At 42.9% G+C, this 25,317-nt stretch overlaps 1 protein-coding gene across 2 annotated transcripts in view; it reads left to right on the top strand.

Moving 5' to 3' along the window:
• The first annotated feature begins 7,621 nt into the window (after positions 1 to 7,621).
• btaf1 (BTAF1 RNA polymerase II, B-TFIID transcription factor-associated) overlaps positions 7,622 to 25,317 on the top strand; it is a 69,928-nt gene continuing 52,232 nt past the window's right edge. Inside the window, exons 1-20 of one of the 2 annotated variants that reach the window (XM_029698074.1) lie at positions 7,622 to 7,778; positions 7,881 to 8,058; positions 10,537 to 10,660; positions 12,496 to 12,610; positions 13,361 to 13,504; positions 14,987 to 15,195; positions 16,267 to 16,400; positions 16,665 to 16,794; positions 16,987 to 17,055; positions 17,206 to 17,295; positions 17,541 to 17,636; positions 17,837 to 18,013; positions 18,200 to 18,340; positions 19,032 to 19,156; positions 19,501 to 19,621; positions 19,905 to 20,009; positions 20,082 to 20,231; positions 20,562 to 20,707; positions 21,234 to 21,408; positions 23,313 to 23,516. In XM_029698074.1, the coding sequence (XP_029553934.1) occupies positions 8,045 to 8,058; positions 10,537 to 10,660; positions 12,496 to 12,610; positions 13,361 to 13,504; positions 14,987 to 15,195; positions 16,267 to 16,400; positions 16,665 to 16,794; positions 16,987 to 17,055; positions 17,206 to 17,295; positions 17,541 to 17,636; positions 17,837 to 18,013; positions 18,200 to 18,340; positions 19,032 to 19,156; positions 19,501 to 19,621; positions 19,905 to 20,009; positions 20,082 to 20,231; positions 20,562 to 20,707; positions 21,234 to 21,408; positions 23,313 to 23,516 (2,469 nt within the window). In that variant the 5' untranslated portion in view covers positions 7,622 to 7,778; positions 7,881 to 8,044. Of the gene's footprint in view, positions 8,059 to 10,536; positions 10,661 to 12,495; positions 12,611 to 13,360; positions 13,505 to 14,986; positions 15,196 to 16,266; positions 16,401 to 16,664; positions 16,795 to 16,986; positions 17,056 to 17,205; positions 17,296 to 17,540; positions 17,637 to 17,836; positions 18,014 to 18,199; positions 18,341 to 19,031; positions 19,157 to 19,500; positions 19,622 to 19,904; positions 20,010 to 20,081; positions 20,232 to 20,561; positions 20,708 to 21,233; positions 21,409 to 23,312; positions 23,517 to 25,317 lie in introns of both variants that reach the window. The other variant, XM_029698073.1, reaches the window with a different exon arrangement.

The following is a 25,317-nucleotide window of genomic DNA, read 5'->3' as shown; positions in this document are numbered from 1 at the left end:
GAGTGAAGAGCAGAAATCCCAACTAGCAAGCGAGTTGCAGCAATGAAGAACGCGAAGGGGGGGGGGGGGGGGGTGAATTCTGGCAGGGGGGAGATTTTCAACACCGGCCACTGGGCTTCCTCTCGCTACCATATACATCTGGTGAAATATCTGTCTCATTGTTCTATCTGTGAAGCAGCTCTTTGGTTGTGCTTTTGCATTAGCACCCATTGCAGCAGCGCCCTTAGAAAAAACAATTGCAATTTTAAAAGTGCAGTAGCTGCAGTCGACTGTTGTATTTTGGACACAGTAATTGCAGAATAACTGCAGTTGAACTTGGGGATGCACTGTAATCCTGTGTAACAACAAAGCAACAAAAGTCCACTTTTGTTCAAAACTTATCTCACAAGATTATTGCAGGAAGAGAGTAAAGTATGTACCTGTATGCAACTATCTATGAAACTATTTCTGAAACCAAGCCAAAACATTGCAGAATATAGGGATGTACATGTACATTCCTATATAGGGATAACTACATGTACATATTACCTCAATTACCTCAACTAACCGGTGCCCCCGCACATTGACTCTGTACCAGTACCCCCTGTATATAGCCTTGCTATTCGTTATTTTTCAATTCTTCTTATTTTATTTATTTTTTACTTCAGTTTATTTTAGTAAATACTTTAACACTTTTTTTTCTCCTAAAACTGCATTTTGGTTAAGGGCTTGTAAGTAAGGTCTACACCTGTTGCATTCAGCGCATGTGACAAATAACATTTCATTTGATGAAGCCGTCTGGTCCCAGATCTGTTTGTGCTGTATAGCCAAACATTTGCATGACAATGACCATGCTGTAGGAATTGGCAAGACAGCACAAACTAATCTGGAACAAGACTAATAATGAGAAGGGCATTACAGCGAGCATGGGTTCAGTGATGTCTCTGTTGTGGAGAGGGATGGGGTTTGAGGGGCTGACATCCACAGCATGAGTGCTCCACAAGAGCAGAAAACCAAAGTGTCTGGACTTCTCCAGCTGCTCCTCTGTGGTGAAGTCAAACTCCGCCTCCAGGGCATGCAGGCGGAAGTGACCCGTGGCTCTGTCTCTCTGCTCACAGGCCTGCTATTGGTCAAACAATATGAAATGCTCACTTCAAACGTCCACTTCAAACCAAGTGTTCTGGGCAAGCTTTCATGTTTCAGCAATCTAGCTGTTTCCTGATTCGAATCCATAGCAACTACTGAGTGTTTTGTATCAACAACACAGCGTTGGGTTTATTTTGATAGAATACAAGTGTATGTTCTGAGTACAGTGTTACCACTCACCCTAATGAGTTCTGTGAGTTTCGTGTTAGCAGGGTAGTTGGGGTCAAACTGAAGGTCCCTGAAGGTCCCTGATCCATTCAAGCCTACTCGCATTGGGACCGCTGGCCATGGGTCTACAGGTAATGTAACATGGTTAGGGTTTGTATTGCAAGTCAACCTAAAGAAAAGCCTTCAATTTATAAGGTAACAGTCCCCCTCCCCCCCCCGCGCAAACTTGCTCTAACCAGAGTAGAAAGAGGAGTGGGAGGCCCCTATGCACAACAGAGAAAGAGGATAAGTACATTAGTGTCTAGTTTGAGAAACAGACGCCTCACAAGTCCTCAACTGGCAGCTTCATTAAATAGTACCCGCAAAACACCCGTCTCCACGTCAACAGTGAAGAGGCGACTCTGGGATGCTGGCCTTCTAGGCAGGTCCTCTGTCCACTGTCTGTGTTCTTTTGCCCATCTTAATCTTTTATTGGCCAGTCTGAGATATGGCTTTTTCTTTTTTATAGAATTTTTATGGAATATCTACATTGGCGTACAGAGGCCCATTATCAGCAACCATCACTCCTGTGTTCCAATGGCACGTTGTGTTAGCTAATCCAAGTTATAATTTTAAAAGGCTAATTGATCATTAGAAAACCCTTTTGCAATTATGTTAGCACAGCTGAAAACTGTTTTTCTGATTAAAGAAGCAATAAAACTGGCCTTCTTAAGACTAGTTGAGTATCTGGAGCATCAGCATTTGTGGGTTCGATTACAGGCTCAAAATGGCCAGAAACAAATAACTTTCTTCTGAAACTCATCAGTCTATTCTTGTTCTGAGAAATGAAGGCTATTCCTTGTGAGAAATTGCCAAGAAACTGAAGATCTCGTACAACGCTGTGTACTACTCCGTTCATAGAACAGCGCACACTGGCTAACCAGAATAGAAAGAGGAGTGGGAGGCCTCGATGCACAACTGAGCAAGAGGACAAGTACATTAGAGTGTCTAGTTTGAGAAACAGACGCCTCACAAGTCCTCAACTGGCAGCTTCATTAAATAGTACCCGCATAACACTAGTCTCAACGTCAACAGTGAAGAGACGACTCCGGGATGCTGGCCTTCTAGGCAGAGTTGCAAAGAAAAAGCCATATCTGAGGCTGGCCAATAAAAATAAAAGTGGAAGATGGTTAAAAGAACACAGACACTGGACAGAGGAAGTTTGGAAAAAAGTGTTATGGACAGATTAATCTAAGTTTTGAGGTGTTCGGATCACAAAGAACAACATTCGTGAGATGCAGAAAAAATGAAAAGATGCTGGAGGAAAGCTTGACGCCATCTGTCAAGCATGTTGGAGGCAATGTGATGTCTGGGGGTGCTTTGGTGGTGGTAAAGTGGGAGATTTTTACAGGGTATAAGGGTTCTTGAAGAAGGAAGGCTATCACTCCATTTTGCAACGCCATGCCCTGTGGACGGCGCTTAATTGGAGCCAATTTCCTCCTACAACAGGACAATGACCCAAAGCACAGCTCCAAACCATGCAATAACTATTTAGGGAGGAAGCAGTCAGCTGGTATTCTGTCTATAATGAAGTGGCCAGCACAGTCACCGGATCTCAACCCTATTGAAGCATGGGGTGAAATCTCTTCAGATTACCTCAACAAATTGACAACTAGAATGCCAAAGGTCTGCAAGGCTGTAATTGCTGCAAATGGAGGATTCTTTGACGAAAGCAAAGTTTGAAGGACAAAATTATTATTTCAATTAAAAATCATTATTTATAATCTTGTCAACATCTTGACTATATTTCCTATCAATTTTGTAATTCATTTCATGTATGTTTTCATGGCAAACAAGGACATTTAGAAGTGACCCTAAACTTTTGAACGGTAGTGAACATACAGTTGAAGTCGGAAGTTTACATACACTTAGGTTGGAGTCATTTAAACTTGTTTTTCAACCACGCCACAAATTTCTTGTTAACAAAATATAGTTTTGGCAAGTCGGTTAGGACATCTACTTTCTGCATGACAGAAGTAATTTTTCCAACAATTGTTTACAGACAGATTATTTCACTTATAATTCACTGTATCACAATTCCAGTGGGTCAGTAGTTTACATACACAAAGTGCCTTTAAACAGCTTGGAAAATTCCAGAAAATTATGTGATGGCTTTAGAAGCTTCTGATAGGCTAATTGACATAATTAGAGCCAATTGGAGGTGTACCTGTGGATGTATTTCACGGCCTACCTTCAAACTCAGTGTCTCTTTGCTTGACATCATGGGAAAATCAAAATAAATCAGCCAAGACCTCAGAAAACAAATTGTAGACCTCCACAAGTCTGGTTCATCCTTGGGAGCAATTTCCAAACGCCTGAAGGTACCACGTTCATCTGTACAAACAATAGTATGCAAGTATAAACACCATGGGACCACGCAGCCATCATACCGCTCAGGAAGGAGATGCATTCTGTCTCCTAGAGATGAATAAACTTTGGTGCGAAAAGTGCAAATCAATCCCAGAACATCAGCAAAGGACCTTGTGAAAATGCTGGAGGAAACAGGTACAAAAGTATCTACATCCACAGTAAAATGAGTTCTATATCGACATAACCTGAAAGGCCACTCAGCAAGGAAGAAGGCACTGCTCCAAAACCGCCATAAAAAAGCCAGACTATGGTTTGCAACTGCACATGGGGACAAAGATCGTACTTTTTGGAGAAATGTCCTCTGGTCTGATGAAACAAAAATAGAACTGTTTTGCCATAATGACCATCGTTATGTTTGGAGGAAAAAGGGAGAGGCTTGCAAGCCCGAAGAACACCATCCCGACCGTGAAGCACGGGGGTGGCGGCATCATGTTGTGGAGGTGCTTTGCTGCAGGAGGGACTGGTGCACTTCACAAAATAGATGGCATCATAAGGGAGGAAAATGATGTGGTTATATTGAAGCAAATCTCAAGACATCAGTCAGGAAGTTAAAGCTTGGTTGCAAATGGGTCTTCCAAATGGACAATGACCCCAAGCATACTTCCAAAGTTGTGGCAAAATGGCTTAAGGACAACAAAGTCAAGGTATTGGAGTGGCCATCACAAAGCCCTGACCTCAATCCTATAGAAGATTTGTGGGCAGAACTGAAAAAGCATGGGCAAGCAAGGAGGCCTACAAACCTGACTCAGTTACACCAGCTCTGTCAGGAGGAATGGGCCAAGATTCACCCAACTTATTGTGGGAAGCTTGTGGAAGGCTACCCAAAACGTTTGACCCAAGTTAAACAATATAAAGGCAATGCTACCAAATACTAATTGAGTGTATGTAAACTTCTAACCCACTAGGAATGTGATGAAATAAATAAAATCTGAAATAAATCATTCTCTCTACTATTATTCTGACATTTCACATTCTTAAAATAAAAAGTGATGATCCTAACTGACCTAAGACGGGGCATTTTTACTAAGATGAAATGTCAGAAATTGTGAAAAACTGAGTTTAAATGTATTTCCAACTTCAACTTTAGGTAAAATATCATTTGTAATACTTATATGGATGTATAATATCACAGCCATCTTTGTACAATTTCCACCAAATGCATATTCTTCATTATTGTTCGGTTACCTGTTGTGAGAGTGTATCAGTGGTAGGTTCATTCTTCTCCAACTCATCAAATTTATGGCAGAAGAAGAGATAGGCTTCTTCCTTTGAGCATGACTTCAAAGAGAAAGTCAACGAAGGCAGTCCAGATAAGAGACATGCACTCTCATTTAAGTTAGTCTGTAGCAAATCAATAGTACAACCAAGCAATGAAAGCCAGACAATACCGTGCACGGTCAGACATCCATGTCTGTAATTTTTTGTTTTTATTTAACAAATTCTTATTTACAATGATGGCCTACCCCGGCCAAACCCAGACGACGCTGGGCCAATTGTGCACCGCCCTATGGGACTCCCAATCATGGCCGGTTATGATACAGCCTGGATTCGAACCAGGGTCTGTAGTGATGCCTCAAGCACTGAATGCGCTGCCTTAGACCGCTGCGCAACTTGGGAGCCATAATGCAAAAATGACAAGACCTGTATTTTCCCTACCTGCTCGTCAGCAATTTTCTGAAGTTATTTTATTCTCACTTCTCTTGATTTTACATTGAAGGGTTTTTCAGTAGATGAGGGAACATAAGAAGAATGACAAGACCAGCCTGTTCATATATCATGATTATAGCGTCTATTGAGGATTGATAGACTGACTCTAACCACAACTAGATAGCTCACCTTGTAATCCTGGAGCATGAGTCTACCTCTTTCTTGACTTCTGCTGAGCCTGATATGAGGGTGCTGTGGTATCACTCTCAAATTTGGTCAACAAGCGGAGTCAGTAAACAGACACACAACAACAACAATCAAATGTACAATTCGCTACTGAAAATGATTTTTTAAAAGCAGTATGCCAAATGCCAATACCCCATTCTTGGATGTGTACTCCATCTTGAAGTTGAAGCTTTTCCTTATTCTCTTTAGCAATCCTCGAAACAAATGCCAGATGTATGTGTCATACAGAAGTGTTTCACTAGTGCCAAGTGATAGCCTATTTCCTCAAGCGTCACCTTGAATTTGAGCAAAAATGAGATAGGCATTTCTTAAATTCAGTTAAATACCCACGAACCTCTTCTAGTGAGATCTGGCCTCCAAGTCACCATGGTGGCCAAACTAAAACACTTAAACAAACTCTGACAAAATACCAGTAATACAATCATGGTTAAATTGTAGAAAAATAAGTTGCTAACTCGACTCTCAACACAGATGAAAGGGGTTAGTTAGCTAGCTAGTTATCAAATTTGTCTCAGTATAGCTAGCTAGTTTGCTAGTTAGGTTACTGCCAAATGCATAATGCTAGCTAGCTAGAACTTGATAGGCTTTTCTTCAGACAGCTCCCTGGCACTGTTGCTAGATAGCATCTGATTCTATACCAAACAAAAGTCTGAGATTTCGTCCCCATAATTCCACTTCGCCATAATTTCACTGCTCCACTGTGTTAGCTAGCTATGGCCATCTATTGCCAGACCAGACAGTGTGCGCTAAATAAACATTATCCTCTTTGCATGAGCCTGGCACTGACAGTTTCAGCACTGGTCAGCTCCTGATGCTGAAACTCAGCTATGACAGCTGGTGGCTGCTTGCAGAAATAATCATTTTTGTTAAATGTACAAATTTAGCAGCTGGACACTTCAAAAATGAATACATTTGAGCTTGACCATTTTTTTGAAAGATGCGACTTTGTGACTCACAAGAAAAGTTTTAAATACTTTATTGGTGATGAAGCTTTGATGGACAGTTACATTAATTGTATTATTTATTTTATCACCATGAGGTTTGAGTTGCAACAGGTTGGTTTCACAGAGTGAGTAACATACTGTACCTTTTCAAATCAAATCAAATGTTATTGGTCACATACACATATTTAGCAGATGTTAGTGCAGGTGTAGCGAAATGCTTGTGTTCCTAGCTCCACCAGTGCAGTAGTATCTAAAAACGATTCACAACAAAAACACACAAATCTAAAAGTAAAAGAATGGAATGAAATATATAAATATTAGATTGAGCAATGTCGGAGTGGCATTGACTAAAATACAGTAGAATAGAATACAGTATATACATATGAGATGAGTAAAGCAGTATGTACACATTATTAAAGTGACTAGTGTTCCATTAAAGTAGCCAGTGATTCCAAGTCTATGTATATAGGGCAGCAGCCTCTAAGGTACAGGGTTGCCTAACTGGGTGGAAGCCAGCTAGTGATGGCTATTAAACAGTCGAATGGCCTTGAGATAGAAGCTGTTTTTCAGTCTCTTGGTCCCAGCTTTGATGCACCTGTACTGACCTCCCTTCTGGATAACAGTGAACAGGCCGTGGTTCGGGTGGTTGATGTCCTTGAAGATCTTTTTGGCCTTCCTGTGACATCGGGTGCTGTAGGTGTCCTAGAAGGCAGGTAGTTTGCCACCGGTGATTTGTTGGGCAGACCACACCACCCTCTGGAGAGCACTGCGGTTGCGGGCATTGCAGTTGCCATACCAGGCGATGATACAGCCGACAGGATGCTCTCAACTGTGCAGCTGTAAAAGTGTGTGAGGGTTTTAAGGGCCAAGCCAAATTTCTTCAGCCACCTGAGGTTGAACATGCACTGTTGGTAAAGGTTCTATGTTGAATGACAGGCGCGTGGGAGTGCTTTTGTCAATTAAAAAGGGGAAACAAGTCATTCCCGCGAGTAGCTTTTTCTTTTCTTTTTTTGCCGCTTTGTGCACTTCCTCTTTAATGTGCTTTTCGATTGGTCGCTGAAATGACTTGGAACCAATCAGCTGGCGCCTGCTATGGAGGAAGGAATAAATGCAAGATGGCTCCTCATATAAAATCAGCCTCCTGGGTTCCCTTTAGCGAACACAAAAATTACTCTTTAAATCTTATTAGATTAAAGTACTTATCTGGGAGTAGTTCAGAAGGTTGATACGAGGTTTAAGGTGATATAAGTTTAATAAATTACATTTTTCGGAGGAAGAAATTATTGAAGAGACAAGAGGGACCTACTTTGAAGACTTGATTTGATGAACTCATTTCGACAGGTTTCGGGTGGTGAGCTGTGAGAAGAGACGCACCAGCGGCCTCCCTTGCTAGGCTAGCTAGCGCTTTGGATTAGCGTCAAGTAAAGCGGATAACTTTAAATAAATGATCGCTCCTGTTCAATACGGATCACAAAAGAGCACATTTACACATTAAATTAATCGTCATGGCCGTTTCAAGGTGAGATTCCCTAACTATGTATTTAATATCCAATATTAACTTAGCCACTAGTTATCTAGCTTGTTAGCATGAACAGGCAATGGCATGGTGTTGATGGCTAGCTAGCCTAACACAACGGCCGGTGGTGATACCGGGCCAACCGCGCTTGGGTTCATGGCATGCGTTTTTCAACTAGGCAACGTTAGTTCTAGCTAAACAACAGTTTTAACTACCTAAGTTATATAGCAAGTTTAGCCAGGCAGTTTACTACTGAGCTACTAGCTACAAAAACGACAGCAATTCTTAATTAGCTAACGTTAAGTAGATAATTTGTTAGTTGCCAGCAGACCTGTCGCATGCAATTGATCATGATAATATAGTCTTAAAGACATGTTACCTTTTAGCTGTTACTTGATGTGCCATCTGCTTGCAAACGTGCCAGTATGTCATCTTGTGAATTGGATTATTGCTCATGCTTTATCCAGAGATTTATTTTGATGAGATTACTTTCCCACATGTGTGATTATTGTAGGGTGGTTTGTTTCACACGTGTCATATCCAGCATGTGTAAATGAGTTTGCTCTAAAATAACATGGACAATGGTTTCTGATCATAATCTCATGTGGCAGGTAGCCTAGTGGTTAGAGCGTTGGGCCAGTTACCCGAAAGGTTGCTGGATCAAACCCCCGAGCTGACAAGGTAAAAATATGTCGTTCTGCCCCTGAGAAAGGCAGTTAACCCATTATGGCTGGATGTAATGCAGCCCCCACACCTTCAGAGGGGTTGGGTTAAATGTGGAAGACACATTTTAGTTGATGGCACTCAGTTGTTCGGGTTTGCAAGAGGATGCATATTTGAAGCCTTCAGCTAATGCATTAGTGGTGGATTTGGCTCTGGTTAGCCCCTGCAGTCTTAATCCATACACGCTATATAGGCTATACACTCAATTGGCAGTGTCCCCCCGCCTCAAACAGCCTGAATTCTTCAGAAACATTCCACATCCAGAAGAGGACCCCCTCAGAGCCTGGTTCCTCTCTTGGTTTCTTCCTTGGTTCCGGCCTTTCTAGGGAGTTTTTCCTAGCCATCGTACTTCTACACATGCATTGTTTGGGGTTTTAGGCTGGGTTTCTGTACAGCACTTTGTGACATCAGCTGATGTAGAAAGGGCTTTATAAATACATTTTATTGGTCCATGGTGACGCGATGTCATCACGCAGTTACTGCAGATTGGACACGGTACATTCATGCTGCGCACAGGCAGTTCCATCTCATCCCAAAGATGCTCTATTGGGTTTGAGGTCTCTGGACTGCGACGGCAACTCAAGAAAACAGAACTTGCTGTCATGTTCCAGGCAATATTTTTCCACTCCTCAATTGTCCAATGTTGGTGATTGCCTGCCCACTAGAGCCCCTTATTGTTTTTAGCTGATAGGAGTGGAACCTGGTGTGGTTGTCTGCTGCAATAGCCCATTTGTGACAAGGATCAACAAGTTGTGCGCTCTCAGATACTGATCTGCACACCACTGTTATACTACACTGTTATTTATCGGTTTGTGGCCTGTTAGCTTGCACGATTCTTGCCGTTCGCCTTTGACCTCTCTCAATGAGCTGTTTTTGCCCACAGGACTGCCACTGTCTGGATGTTTATTGTTTGTCGCACCGTTCTCTGTAAATCATTGACACTGTCCAGGAGGCCAACCATTTCTGGGACACTGGATCTGGCACGCCTGGCATCAACAATCATACCACGCTCAGTCGCTTAGGTCACTCGTTTTTTCCCATTCTAACATTCACATGACTCACTGTCTGTAGGATTGATACATTTTTTTTGATGGGATGGTGTACCTAATAAACTGTCTGGTGACTGTATCCATAAACATGACCCGAAGGCTACCTGGATGCAATGATCCATTGACTGTTAGCCAGGCTACAGACAACTTCTGGTTTTTTAATTTCAATGATATGCGCTTTGTATCTGAACATCTGCTTATATTTTGATATCAAATTACCTAGTTTGTAGTACAATAACAAATCAAAACATTTCCACCTGGATCATTTGAATGCTCAAAGGGTAAAATAATTTTGTTTTGCCCTGCATAAACTATTCCTAATCCAAACAAGATGTACCTCAACCAGAACTGTATTAATGGATAGCCAAGAGGTGTTGGATTTGTTTTACTGAGTGGCTGGGCATGTTGCCACAGCACATAATCACTTTCCCTTCCTTTTTTTAAAATGTCCCTCTGTTTTATTTTTAGCAGAGTTGTGTTCAATAATCTTATCTCGGGCACAGTGTACTCTAGGAAGTTCAAGTTCCCACTTAGGATACTGCCGACAAGACCGGAGTTCTACAACGCTCCGTGGAGTTCATGTTCTGTTAACATTTGGAAGTATAATGTTAAACTAATGCAACTTCTCAAGTCTCATGTGCAATTGAGATCAATGCATGCATAATATATTTTTGTATCTACTTTTTTCTCCCACTCTCTCGTCTTCCAGGCTTGATCGTCTTTTTATCCTGCTTGACACTGGAACTACTCCGGTGACGAGGAAGGCTGCTGCCCAACAGCTGGGAGATGTGGTCAAACTCCACCCACATGAGCTCAACAACCTGTTGTCGAAGGTAAGTCTCCTCTTCCTCATGAGTGCCCACAGTTGGGTCCCTATCTACACCAGTGTCGTGTTCATTGGGCACCAAAAGGAAGAAAAGACTGAAATAGGGAGGGACTACTTGAACTTGTCTGAGATGTTTGTTTTCATTTTGCTACAGCATGTGCTAAGGAATATGATCCAGGGAGTCCACACTACAAGCAAGTCCTACCCCCTTGCTTGTAGTGCAGCCAAAAGGGCATCCATACTTAAATCACCCATAAAAATTTGCAAACCACTCTTTACCTTGTCTGGAAAAAATGGAGGCCCATAAAGGTCAGACTGCTGAATAGCCCACTGTCTTCGTTTCCTCGGCATGTTGAGTTGATTTATTAACTTCTTATGACATTAACAATAGCCAGTGAAAAATCAGAGCACCAAATTCAAAACATCTAATCATTTCAATTTCTCAAACATACGACTATTTTACACCATTTTAAAGATGCACTTCTCCTGAATCCAACCACGTTGTCCGATTTCAAAAAGGCTTTACAGCGAAAGCAAAACATTAGATTATGTTAGGACAGTTCATATACAAAAATAACCACACAGGAGATGTCACGAAAACCAGCTAAAATTATGCACTAACCTTTGACGATCTTCATCAGATGACACTCCTAGGACATCATGTTACACAATACATGCATTTTTTGTTCGATCAAGTTGCTATTTATATCCAAAAACAGCATTTTACATTGGCGCGTGATGTTCAGAAAATATTTAGCCTCCAATACTGCCGGTGAATCAGCACAACAATTTACAAAAATACTCATCATAAACGTTGAGAAAATATTAAACTGTTATTCAAAGAATTATAGATAAACATCTTTTTAGTGCAACCTCTGTGACAGATTTCAAAAAAGCTTCACGGGGAAAGCACACTTTGCAATCTGAGTACTGCGCTCCAAAAAAATACACCAGATACCCGCCATTTTGGAGTCATCTAAAATCATAAATAGCATTAGAAATATTCACTTACCTTTGATCTTCATCAGAAGGCACTTCCAGGTATCCCAGGTCCACAAATGTTGTTCGATAAAGTCCATAATTTATGTCCAAATACCTCCTTGTTGTTTGCGCGTTCAGTAAGCTACTCCAAATGTAGGAAGCGTGCGGAAAATTTCACGACAAAGTCAAAGTTCTATTTACTTTCATTGAAACATGTCAAACCTTGTAAAGCATCACTCTTTAGGGCCTTTTTAACGTAAAACTTCAATAATATTCAAACCGGACGACTCCAATGTCTTGAAAAACATTATGGAACACAGCTACCTCCTCACGTGAACGAGCGTCACTAAACTCATGTCATTTTCTGGGTCACCAACTTCCTGGCCTTCTTGTTCGCTCTCTGTTCACAGCAAAAGGCTGAAAGAAGGTTCTAAAGACTGTTGACATCTAGTGGAAGCCTTAGGTTTCATTTTGCACTTCCTAAGTCACTGTGTTGGATAGGCAATGACTTGAAAAGATTCCAAGCATCAGATTTGCCACTTCCTGGTTGGCTTTTTCTCAGGTTTTTGCCTGCCATATGTGTTCTGTTATACTTAGACATCATTCAAACAGTTTTAGAAACTTCAGTGTTTTCTATCCAAATCTACTAATAATATGCGTATCCTAGCTTCTGAGTTTGAGTAGGAGTCAGTTTAATATGGGCACATATTTCATCCGAATGTGAAAATACTGCCCCCTACACATAAGAGGTTAAACAAGTGGACTGTTTGATCTGGTGTAGTGCATAAGTTCCCACCATCTGATCTGACACGTGTTACATCCTACGAGTCCTGTGTTTTCTTGCTCACCCACAACCTACAGGTATTGACATACCTGAGAAGTCCAAACTGGGACACGCGTATCGCTGCGGGTCAAGCAGTGGAGGCCATTGTGAAGAATATCCCAGAGTGGAACCCATCACCCAAGCCCAAAGAAGGTGAACCAACCTTAACCTGCCACGTTATTCACAGCCAAGTGCCTCTGTTTTGTTACATTCCTGACGGTAGGAAACAAATAAAGCCTTAACATTCCCTTACTCACAGGATTAGCATTTTAAATGGCCTTTGTGGAATCTGTGACATGGCCTCTCGCTTTGTTTTTGCCACCAGGAATCGGTTTGAGTAGGTATGTTTATTTTTTTATTTTACTTTTATTTAACTAGGCAAGTCAGTGAAGAACAAATTCTTATTTTCAATGACTGCCTAGGAACAGTGGGTTAACTGTCTTGTTCAGGGGCAGAACGACAGATTTGTACCTTGTCAGCTCGGGGATTCGATCTTGCAACTTTTCGGTTACTAGTCCAACGCTCTAACCACTAGGCTACGCTGCAAATGTTTGCTCTAGGTGTTATACAACTGATGTCAGAGCTGCTCTTAAGTAACCATTGACAGTACTTGATGAGTTGTGTGTGTGTGTGTGAAGGCTTATGTTCTAACATTTGAAAAACACATTTCATCAGCAATCAACTGCTCATTATACAAAGCTCTGACGAAGGCTGGCAGGGTGACATGCATGCTTAAATAAACGAGTGATACCGGCAAGTGCAGTGTACGGGTTTATCTTTTTCCTGATTTAATATTTCCCACTCAACAGCGAAAAGTATGGTTCCTATTCTGAATGTAAGATAACTTTCACTTTTGATTGATGTTGTAACTTACGGTGCTGTGGGGATGCTTGTCTCTTCCAGAGTCATGTGCGGACTTTTCCCCGGAGGACTCCTACTCTGACCGTTTGAGTTTCTACCGTTTCGACATCTCCCGCCTGCTCAAACATGGTGCTTCTCTACTGGGTTCCGCCGGCGCTGAGTTTGAGGTCCAGGATGACAAGTCTGGTATACATCTGTATTTTGTTTTGGAACTCTAAATTCGTCCTACGAACACCTGTGTCAGTAATGTGAGGCTCCTAATAGGTTGGTTTGTCTGTTATCAAGTTATGGGAGAATCTGGTATGTGACCACATTGCTAGGCTGTTTTCGTGCTCTTTTGTGAAACAACCTCACTGGGCAAGCCACCATAGCCTCGGAGAACAGGGTTCGGGGGGGGTGATAGTCAAATGAATTCATACATGATATCAAATTGATTAATATAAATGCCATTTTAAATACTATTGAAATAGCTTGATGGTCCATGTTAGTCTCGATTTTAAGGACACTTGGGGTATCAGAAATAAATAGTTTTAATCTTTTTATATAGCTTTATAATGGCACGAAGATATGTCAAATCAGTTAATGACAAATTTCAGTCTGAAGGAAGTATATTTTGTGATGACGGAAAGTCTTTGGCATTCAACGACAGACTCATTTTCATACTAATTTCTTTCATTGCAAAATACTGCACCAACATCTTAGTTAATGTAAAATTGTGCGACTAAGATCTCTTTGGCGAAAATAAATCTGTCATTGAATTATCATAGATTAATTCTGACTATGTTGAGGAAGTGTATACTGGCTATGGTGTCAAAATGGACAAACAGAACTATTGCTACTTTTCTAGTTTTTTTCAAGTAAAGGTCTTTTAAGGGAGAATGCGAGGACACTCGTTCGGCTAGCCGAACTTAAGCATGCTGACACCTTAATGTCTTTCACCAGCCATGTAGGCGGGTGGCCAATTTTTTGGGTTCTGCAGTGCAAGCTTTGCATTTGCAAATAAAAATCAAGTTAAGTCAAGTATGCGCACATGTACGAGTTGTGATTTATAGCAGAAATGCTGCATTAGCTGTTCAAACTATTTTTGCCATTTGTTTCATAGCTGCTAATCGCACAAAGAAATACATCTATATCCCATCTCGGGCAGCAACACTGCCTGGCCTGGGGCGTTTTGTGCACTGTGCTTTTTCATTTTTCAAGGTGCTGTGCACCGGCATAGATGTTTGTCTAATTTACTCAAGTCTACAAAGTGAGACTTTGTCCTTGTGTTTCTTGGCTAGTTATATTTTGTTGAAGGTCTTGTTTTTCAATGTTAGTTTGAGTCTGCTTCAACTGATACTGAATAAATATTGTCTACTACTAGTCAGATCTAAAATCTCAAGACTCCACACTTAACATGACTTGAGTGGCCCCGTTACGATTAACCTCCCGCCCTTAAAGTGGCAGCTGAACATTTTTGGCTCATCTGATTTTTATTTTTTTTGGGGGGGGGGTTTAAGACTCTGGTCACAAAAATGAAATGAAATTCACCAATATATAACATTACTTCTTACTAAATCTAAGTGGCTGGTAGATTTTTCCATCTGTATTCTCTACATACATTTTGTTTTTCCATAGTTGGTGTTTTCTACAAGCTTCATACCCCATCTCTTTGCTCTCTCATGCCAGGTGAAGTGGACCCTAAGGAGCGTCTTACCCGCCAGAGGAAGCTGCTGCAGAGGAAGCTGGGACTGGACATAGGTGCCGCAATCGGCATGGACACGATGGAGCTGTTCAATGATGAGGACCTGGACACCCAGTACATCTCCACGCCCAGTGTCCCTAAGGGACAGGGAGGGAAGGGCTCTGGACCCTGCTCCAGCTCCCACAATCACGTGGTGAGTCAGCCACACTACCTCCATTTCCAACTCTCCTTTAGGCTGTTATTGAGTCGGTAATTCCGTTCAATTTTGAACAGCATCCTACAAAGCTTAACACTGAGGGTTGTGTTCATTAGGTCATGCTACAAAAAATCTTCTAGAACATTTTACAACGAAAAACAAAATGTGTATTTCTTATTGGATAAGTCCAGGTAATCCCTCCATTTCAAAGCCTACTGAATTCCACCCAGGTAGCATCAAGTGCAGGCTACTATCCCTTCTAAGTCTGGGTTCATCTGGTCACAACAGTGGCAGACAGTGTGAGGCTGGGCTTAGAAGCTTGGCGCTTCTTTCAGCACCTCAACTTTGCCAGGTATATTTTGGACCCTTCAGTCAACCTGGCTATTCGTACCCAAACTTGGACTGAGGAGGCATGCTGTAACTTGTTCAACCATGATTGGGACGTCTGTTAAGAAGACCTTGGAGTAGGTCCTGACATGACATGCTTTGGCTCAGACTGTTTGAAAATGTTACTAGCTGTCAAATCCTTGCTTCCGCCGTCCTTGTTTCCTCAATGCCTCTCAAAGCTCATTGGAGGAGAGGCTAAAGGTCCCTCAGAAAATTGAGGAAGGCATTGCGGAAACGAGGACGGAGGAAGCAAGGACTTGACAGCTAGTAACGTTTTCAGACGCGGCTATAGTCTGGGGAAAAACATCAGATAAATTGCAGAAAGCAAGCGTTCCATCTGAGTTGGCGTGCAGGAACACCCCCCCCCCCCCCTGTTTGTCTTTAACTATTTCTGGGTCTATCCTAATGATCAACTAGACCAGATGCAAAGCCAAGATGGCGGAGTTCCTGGTCAAACCCACTTATCTGACCTGCCCCTTTCAGGGTGCATGTGCCGTCTTCACTTTAGGATGTGAAGAAAACGCCATCATGCTCCCTGTCTGAGGAACAGTCTCTGTGGTCAGAAATGAATGACTCCCATCTTAAGATGTCTAGCTTTTTACTTTGTCTGAAAAACAAGTTGGCAATTGTTTTGTTCAATCACTAGAGACTAATGTTCAATGGTTATTGTTCCATACTCAGCCCATGCAGGCGGCTGAGATAATAGACTCGGAGTTTCGACCAGGCATGAGCAACCGACAGAAGAACAAGGCTAAGAGGATGGCCAAGCTAGTGGCCAAGCAGCGATCCAAAGACATGGATCCCAACGAGAGAAGGTATGTCCTATTTCTGCCAAAGCTTTTTAGACAGGGTTGTTCATTAGGCACCAAACTGAACAAATATTTTTGTAACTGAGTGGAAGGTGTAAATGAGCATTTATTGGACAAGTACAGATGGCTATGTTTGCTCTAATGAACATAACCCAGGTCGTTACGTCTTTGGTTTCCATCGGCATTGTGTAATGTAGGAGATGGGTCTTTCTGAATTGGTTGACCTGAGTTTATTGATCTGTGATTTGATTTCCATTCTTATTTCTGTAGTAATGACAGTTTTGATGGGGAGCCCGAGGAGAAGCGCAGGAAAACTACCAACGTAGTCATCGATCAACCAGCGATGGAGCATAAAGTCTTAATCGATAATGTTCCTGACAACTCCAGCCTCTTAGAAGAGGTAAGAAATGGGTCACCAACGATAAAGCTCTTATAAAGAATACAATCAAAGGAAACCATTTTACACAGAACTTGAAAATCCATTGACTAGGCGTCTGGAGAAACAGACGGTGTATATAGTTGAACTCTTAAAAAAACAGCGTCTTTGTCCAAACGTTGAACAGTTCTGATTAATCTTGTACTTTATTTCCAGACCCAGGAGTGGCCCCTGGAGAGCTTCTGTGATGAGCTCTGTAACGACCTCTTCAACCCCTCATGGGAGGTAATGACTTTCCGAGTCCTAGCAGATCTGTTCATGTCACCTGTAATCCTGCAGCTCCTTATGTAGCTGTCCTATAAGGATCCATTGTATAACACATAACAGGCAGCATATACACTGATCTGTGAAACCGCTAGTGCTCTGTGTGTCCAGATTCGTCATGGTGCAGGCACAGGCCTCAGGGAGATCCTCAAGTCTCAAGGTGCTGGAGGAGGGAAGCTGGTGGAATGCACTGCAGAACAGGTACTGTATCTGACTCCTCTGTGCTAGGGCCCCCCCTGGGTACAATGTTTCGAGTTTTACCCTAGCACTACACAGTGGATTGAAATAATCAGAGCTTGATAATGAGTTGGTTATTTGAATTGGCTGTGTCCGGGGGCAGGACCGAGTTTGGGGAAACCCTGCTCTATGCAACCTCAACATGAATAGTTCAGTTTACCTCTAATAGATATGACCACAATAGATGGCTGACCTTTGACCTTTCCCAGATGGCGCGGCAGCACCAGGAGTGGCTGGAGGACGTGGTTATCAGGCTGCTCTGTGTCTTTGCTCTGGACCGTTTTGGAGACTTTGTCTCTGATGAGGTGTGTCTTGTAGCATACCATGCTATTGAGTGGGATGGCTGAATTACATTTGTTATTTACTCCCTCTGGGGTAATGTTGGAAAATTCCGAAAACGTTCTAAAATGCCAGTTTACAGAATTTTGCTACCCTACTTACGGGCGCTTATGAGTCAGGAGTTGCTGTATGTCTAACATGTCGTGTCTCTCTCCTTTCTGGTCAGGTGGTGGCTCCGGTCAGAGAGACTTGTGCCCAGACACTGGGCGTGGCCTTGCGCCACATGAATGACAGCGGCGTTGCCATGACTGTAGACATCTTGCTGAAGCTGCTGACGGAGGACCAGTGGGAGGTCCGGCACGGCGGTCTTCTGGGCATCAAGTATGCCCTGGCTGTCCGAAAGGTACCAATAACCACCTGCTCCTGTCCTGTCTGCATCTGATGCCCATGATGCATGGTGTGTGTGTGTGTGTGTGTGATCCACTTTAAATCAGTAAAACAAGTGTTTTCTACATGTATAGACAGGACTCAATGTCTTCCTGTAACTTTTTCTCTCGCTCTTTTCTTTTGCCCCCTCTCTCCCACTCAGGACCTGATCTCCGCTATGCTTCCGCGGGTGCTCCCTGCCATCACAGAGGGGCTGCAGGACCTGGATGATGATGTCAGAGCAGTGGCAGCCGCGGCCCTCATCCCTGTGGTGGACGGCTTTGTACAGCTACTCCCCAACAAGGTCAGACAGGAGCATCTCACCGCGGTCCCTCTCCAAGTCTGGTCACCTTACCTGCCCTTTAGCCTTTCTCCAACCTCACCCCTCACCTAGTCCTAGCCATCTCATGGCTTGCCTTCTTGGTGTTGTGTATGTTAGCAGTTGATGTTATTCTTCAATAACACAGACCTCACAGCAAATCAGGGGGAGGAAAATGGGGTTTATTCGAAGAAAACAAATAATGCAGGGAGGTAGATGTTCATGCTCCCCCTGTCCTCAGTGATTCTCTCCACAGAACAAAGGGACATGATGTAGTTTTATAACCTAGCCTGTGGTTGGCCAATTAGAAGTCCTTGCAATAAAACTAGGCCAATGGCCAAATGGCAAGTATCCTATCCTTCAGAAGACATTCCTCCCATTGCTCATTAATTTCCATTGATCGTTATTACTCTTGACTTTTCGTCCTCTGCGTTGTGTATTTATCTTTAAAATATTGTTACATATACTACTTCATAGTAGGGTTGTGTTAAGTAAGCACCGTATGGCTACCTGGGCTTGTCCAGTAAATGCTGATTAGAGAATGCAAAGGAAAACATTAACACAACCCAGGCAGTTCATTTGCTGAATTTAAAATGTATTTTTTCAGTACTGCGCTAACTGTAGCATTTTTCTCCGTTGTGTAACTCCTGACCGCCGTGTCGTCTTTGTTGCTCAGGTCCCGTTCATAGTGAACACCCTGTGGGACGCTCTCCTGGAGCTGGATGACCTGACGGCCTCTACCAACAGTATCATGACCCTACTGTCCTCTCTGCTCACCTACCCCCAGGTCCGACAGTGCAGGTTAGTGTCTCTCCTTTCTGTACGGATATAACCTCTTCTCCCACTTGATCACAAACATCTCGAAGGGGAATTCCAATGAAGATCTATAGTTCATAATGTTACTCTAACAGTAGTTGTTTTAAAGAACAATTGTCTTGTAAAGTCTATGGCGTTGATGGCTGTGCAATGTTCTCACCAGTGATTTTTATTTTATATTTCTGGGTTCTTTTGTTTAAGAACATGACAGTGTAGAAAGTTGTATGTTTTTTGGGGGGTCATAGTACATGTAAATCACACTAGATGTTTCAGAGGACAACTTGTGCAAAGGTTAACAGGGCCAACAATTTTATATTTTGTCCCTCCAGCATGCAGCAGTCCCTAACGGTCCTTGTCCCTCGGGTCTGGCCATTCCTTAGACACACCATATCATCAGTCAGACGGGCCGCATTAGAGACCCTCTTTACCTTACTGTCCAAAGCTGACCAGGTGGGTTTGTAAGGGAAAGATGCCAATAGAGCTGTATGCACTAGTCTAGATCTGAGAGGATTGGATAGGTGTAAGCAATAAGGTAATAGCTCCGCCTTGCCCCCCCCCCATAGGCTAGGTGAAAGTTTCACCATATTGCTTATACCAATCAAATCCTCTCAGATTTCAACAAGTAGGAGTCCATTTGAGATTGGGCCAGTGATTTGAAATGCTAAACTATGACTACAACTGTTTATACAATTTGGCTGATTTCATCACTGAAGTCTGTTTTGTGGCGTTGCAGAGCTGCGCGCTATGGCTCAACCAGGTCCTACAAGACATGCTCCGACACATCTTCCAGTCTTGCATCCTGGAGAGCAATCAGGAGATCCTGGACCTCATCCAAAAGGTTTGTCACACACACTTTATCCAGGAGGTCATATATCCTGGCTGATGTTTTTAATAAGCGCATGTCTTGTAGGTGTGGACAGAGCTGCTGCGCCAGGCCCCTCAGCAGTACGTGGTGGCAGCCAGCTGTCCCTGGATGGGTGCCTGGCTCTGCCTGATGATGCAAGCCTCTCACATCCCCATAGACATCAACATGCTGCTGGAAGTCAAGGCTCGCTGCAAGGTGAGAGGGTGGTTACTCAGTTAGGACTGACCGTTACATCAGTTACAGGTTGTTGTATTCTCAAGTGTCCTTGTACTAATGTTACACAGGGCTTCTTTATGGGATAGGTTTATGTATTTTCCTCTGGTATTATGCAGTGATCTAGTTGTCTAAGGTCAGGCTCATTAGGCCACATTAACATTTTTGCTAAATGTTTTGCAACGGAAAACAAATGTGTTTCTTATTGGACAACCTCAGATGGTACTAATCTCTTCCGGACAGTTATTTTCCGTTTCGTGCCTACTGAACACTTTCCAGGCTTTGACGCATGTGTTCTCTGTGATTTGACAGGAGAAGGCTGGAGGTAAGCCTCGCCAGGGAGCCTTGGTTCAGGTGAAGGAGACTGTTCAGGAGTATATCGGTGGGGCGGAAACTGTGACCGAGGACCCAATTACGCGGGACTATGTGGTGACACGGGCTCGCCTCATGGCCGCAAAGTTAGTCCCTCTCTTTCTATTATTCTGCATCTAATTTTGATCCCTTGCGATATTGAAGACAAAAACTAATGTTGCTATTGGGACTATTGTTGGATCTGCTGGACCAACGCAGCACTGTATGGTTTCTGCAGCCAGCTGCTACTCTGGTTGGACTGCTCCTTAGTCAAGACAAGAGCAACTCTGCATCTGGCATCGTTGGTCTCCAGGCTTCTTAAGCCTTTTTCACACTGCAGGCCTTAATGCTCATTTTTTTAAATTAAATATTTGAATCGGGTATGCAAAAAATAAGATTTCACTTACTGCCAATGTGAACAAGGCTTTAGTGCCTGGAGTCCTGGTATGGTGATAAATGCTGGAATGTGTGAAATATTTTTCTCATTTAACAAACCAGTATGCAAACTGAAACTTGTATTCTCTTGACAAAAGACAAGAGAAAAAGAAACACAATGGTGGACTTGCGACAAATCCAGTTACAACATTTGCACTAAGTTACTATGAATGCCTAACAATTCATTTTTCTGTTCAGGCTGTTGGGGGCCTTGTGTCGGTGTATGTGCGACCCGCAGGTCAACTCATCCTCACAGGACATCCGACCGGCTGAGTCGCTGGGCCAGCTGCTCCTCTTCCACCTGAACTCCAAGTCTGCCCTGCAGCGCATCGCTGTGGCCCTGGTCCTTTGTGAGTGGGCTGCTGTGCAGAAGGTAGAACCTGAGTTTGTTTTTGTTATTGTTCTGTTTGGATAGGAGTTGTTCACCATAATGCTGTCGGGATTTATTTCAGAAAGGCTTTTATGGCCGGGATTCAAACAAACTCGTATAAACTTCCCGTGTAGGGTGATTTAGTAATTTCTGCTTGAGCTGATATCTCAAAGTGTGTGTGTGTGTAAAGTTGAAGTCGGAAGTTTACATACGCCTAGGTTGGAGTCATGAACTCGTTTTTCAACCACTCCACAAATTTCTTGTTAACGAACTATAGTTTTGGCAAGTCGTTTAGGACACCTACTTTGTACATGACACAAGTCATTTTTCCAACAATTGTTTACAGACAGATTATTTTACTTATAATTCACTGTCACAATTCCAGTGGGTCAGAAGTTTACATACACTAAGTTGACTGTGCCTTTAAACAGCTTGGAAAATGTCATGGCTTTAGAAGCTTCTGATAGGCTAATTGATGTGATTTGAGTCAATTGTAGGTGTACCTGTGGATGTATTTCAAGGCCTACCTTCAAACTGTGCCTCTTTGCTTGACATCATGGGAAAATCAAAATAAATCAGCCAAGACCTCAGAAAAAAATTGTGGACCTCCACAAGTCTGGTTCATCCTTGGGAGCAATTTCCAAACGCCTGAAGGTACCACGTTCATCTGTACAAAAAATAGTATGGAAGTATGAACACCATGGGACCACGCAGCCATCATACCGCTCAGCAAGGAGATGCTTTCTGTCCCCTCGAGATGAACGTACTTTGGTGCGAAAAGTGCAAATCAATCCTAGAACAACAGCAAAGGACCTTGTGAAGATGCTGGAGGAAACAGTACAGAAGTATCTACATCCACAGTAAAATGAGTCCTATATCGACATAACCTGAAAGGCCGCTCAGCAAGAAAGAAGCCACTGCTCCAAAACCGCCATAAAAAGCCAGACTACGGTTTGCAACTGCACATGGGGACAAAGATTGTCTTTTTGGAGAAATGTCCTCAGGTCTGATGAAACAAAAATAGAACTGTTTGGCCATAATGACCATCGTTATGTTTGGAGGGAAAAAGGGGGAGGCTTGCAAGCCGAGGAACACCATCCCGACCGTGAAGCACGGGGGTGGCAGCATGTTGTGGGGGTGCTTTGCTGCAGGAGGGACTGGTGCACTTTACAAAATAGATGGCATCATGAGGGAGAAAAATGTGTGTGTATATATATATATATATATATATTGAAGCAACATCTCAAGACATCAGTCAGGCTGTTAAAGCTTGGTCACAAATGTGTCTTCCAAATGGACAATGACCCCAAACATACTTCCAAAGTTGTGGCAAAATGGCTTAAGGACAACAAAGTCAAGGTATTGGAGTGGCCATCACGAAGCCCTGACCTCAATCCTATATAAAATGTGTGGGCAGAACTGAAAAAGTGTGTGTGTGTGTGTGTGAGCAAGGATGCCTACAAACCTGACTCAGTTACACCAGCTCTGTCAGGAGGAATGGGCCAAAATTCACCCAACTTATTGTGGGACGCTTGTGGAAGGCTACCTGAAACGTTTCACCCAAGTTAAACAATTTAATGGCAATGCTACCAAATACTAATTGAGTGTATGTAAAAGTCTGATCCACTGGGAATGTGATGAAAGAAATAAAATCTGAAATAAATCATTCCTATTATTCTGACACTTCACTTTCTTAAAGTGGTGATCCTAACTGACCTAGGACAGGGCATTTTTACTAGGATTAAATGTCAGGAATTGTGAAACTGAGTTGTAATATTTTTGGCTAAGGTGTATGTTAACTTCCGACTTCAACTGTATATATCCGCAGAACTGTTTCATTGAATCCTAGCCGATGTGAAATTAAACCTAGTCTCTCCCCCCCCACACCCACACACTTCTCGCCTCAGGAGTGTCAGGTGGTGTCAGCCTTGGTCCAGCCTCGCCTCTTAGCCATCCTGTCAGAGCAGCTGTACTACGATGAGATCGCCATTCCCTTCACACGCATGCAGAACGAGTGTAAGCAGCTCATCTCCCTGCTGGCCGACGCTCAGATCGACGTGCGCGACCGCCTCAACTGCAGTGTTTTCACCATCGACCAGGCCAGCGAACTGGTGAGAACACTGTATAAAATAGTGATCCTCTAAAGTGGTCTCTCAGTTGGTAGAGCATGGTGCGGTTGTGAGGCCGGTTGGACGTACTGCCACACTCTAAAACAACATTTGAGGCAGGTTATGGTAGAGAAAAACATTTGAAATCTCTGGCAACCGCTCTGGTGGACGTTCCTGCAGTCAGCATGCCAATTGCACGCTCCCTCAGCTTGAGACATCAGTGGCATTGTGACACAACTGCACGCTTTAGTGGCCTTTTATTGTCTCCAGCGCAAGGTGCACCTGTGTGATGATCATGCTGTTTAATTAGCGTCTTGATATGCCACACCTGTCATTTGGATGTATTATCTTGGAAAAGTAGAAATGCTGGGATTTGACTGCCTTAATGACTTGTAACTGCCCTTGTGGCAGTAATACGGTCACTGCAACAGCCCTAACCAACACTTTACATGTTGCGTTCATATTTTTATTCTGTGTGTGTGTGGCTAAAAAAAACTGACCCCGTGGAGTTTGAAGGTGGCCAGTGGATGGCCCAGAGGTTAGAGGCAGACCTGTAGCCAGAGGGTTGGTGGTTAGAATCCCTCAACGGACACTAGAGGTCTGAACTGTCAGGAGCAGAACAATTTCTGTTCTGAATCAATACATAACTGAATCAACAATGTCAGTCAAACACTGGATTTGGCTGCCACATGATATACTGAACAAAAATATGAAACAAAATGTAAAGTGTTGGTTTCATGATCTGAAATTAAAGACCCCAGAAATGTTCCGTATGCACAAAAAGCTTATTTCTCTCAAACTCTGGGCACATTTGTTTCTGTTAGTGAGCGTTTCTACTTTTCCAAGATAATACATCCAACTGACAGGTGTAGAATATCAAGAATCTGATTAAACAGCGTGATCATTACACAGGTGCACCTTGTGCTGGGGACAATAAAAGGCCACTCTATTTCTCTACCATAAGCTGCCTCAAATGTTTTAAAGAATTTGCGAGTACGTCCAACCGCAGACCACATGTATCCACGCCAGCCCAAGACCTCCACATCTGGCTTCTTCACCTGTGGGATCGTCTGGGGGGAGGGGGGGTGTGTAGTGTGTTTGTCTGTAATGAAGCCTTTTTTGTGGGGGGAAAAACTCATTCGGAGTGGCTGGGCCTGGCTGCACCCCCAGCCCAGTCATGTGAAATCCGTGAAATGTATTTCAATTGACTGATTTCCTTTTGAACTGTAAGTCAGTAAAATCGTTGTTGCGTTTTTATATATTTTTGCAAAGTATACATTTCGATTTCAGACAAGGACAGATTTTTCTCTGCAACCCACCCGTATAGAATTGTTCCGAAAGCTGATTTGTGACCCGTCAAATAACTTTCCTGGCTACCACAGGTGTGGCTACTACCTTTGAGGGTTTAGAGCTTGAAGTAGTCAGCTCATACAAGTACTTGGGAGTATGGCTAGACGGTGCACTGTCCTTCTCTCAGCACATATCAAAGCTGCTAAGCATTTAAAATGTATGGGGTAAGATTTTCTTTAGGAATCTAGTAGATGAGAACTTATATTTAAACAATATAAATAGGAATGTACAGATCAAGTGTCTTTACTTAAGTACTTTGTCTACATTCATACAGTTTCTTGACTGTACAGCTCGCTAATCATTGAAATTAAAGGTATGTATGTATGTATGTATGTATGTCCGTCCTTTGGGCGGTGGACTATTCTTGAGACACATGGGAAATGTGTGTGTGTGTGTGGGGGAACCTAGCAGCAGCGTTGCAGTTCTTGACGCGCCTGGCACTTATTATCATACC

The sequence above is a fragment of the Salmo trutta genome, chromosome 18 (genome assembly GCF_901001165.1).
Source record: "Salmo trutta chromosome 18, fSalTru1.1, whole genome shotgun sequence".
Lineage (NCBI taxonomy): Eukaryota > Metazoa > Chordata > Actinopteri > Salmoniformes > Salmonidae > Salmo > Salmo trutta.
Note: the sequence above shows the minus strand (reverse complement) of the source record. Positions and strands in the feature narration are given on the sequence as shown.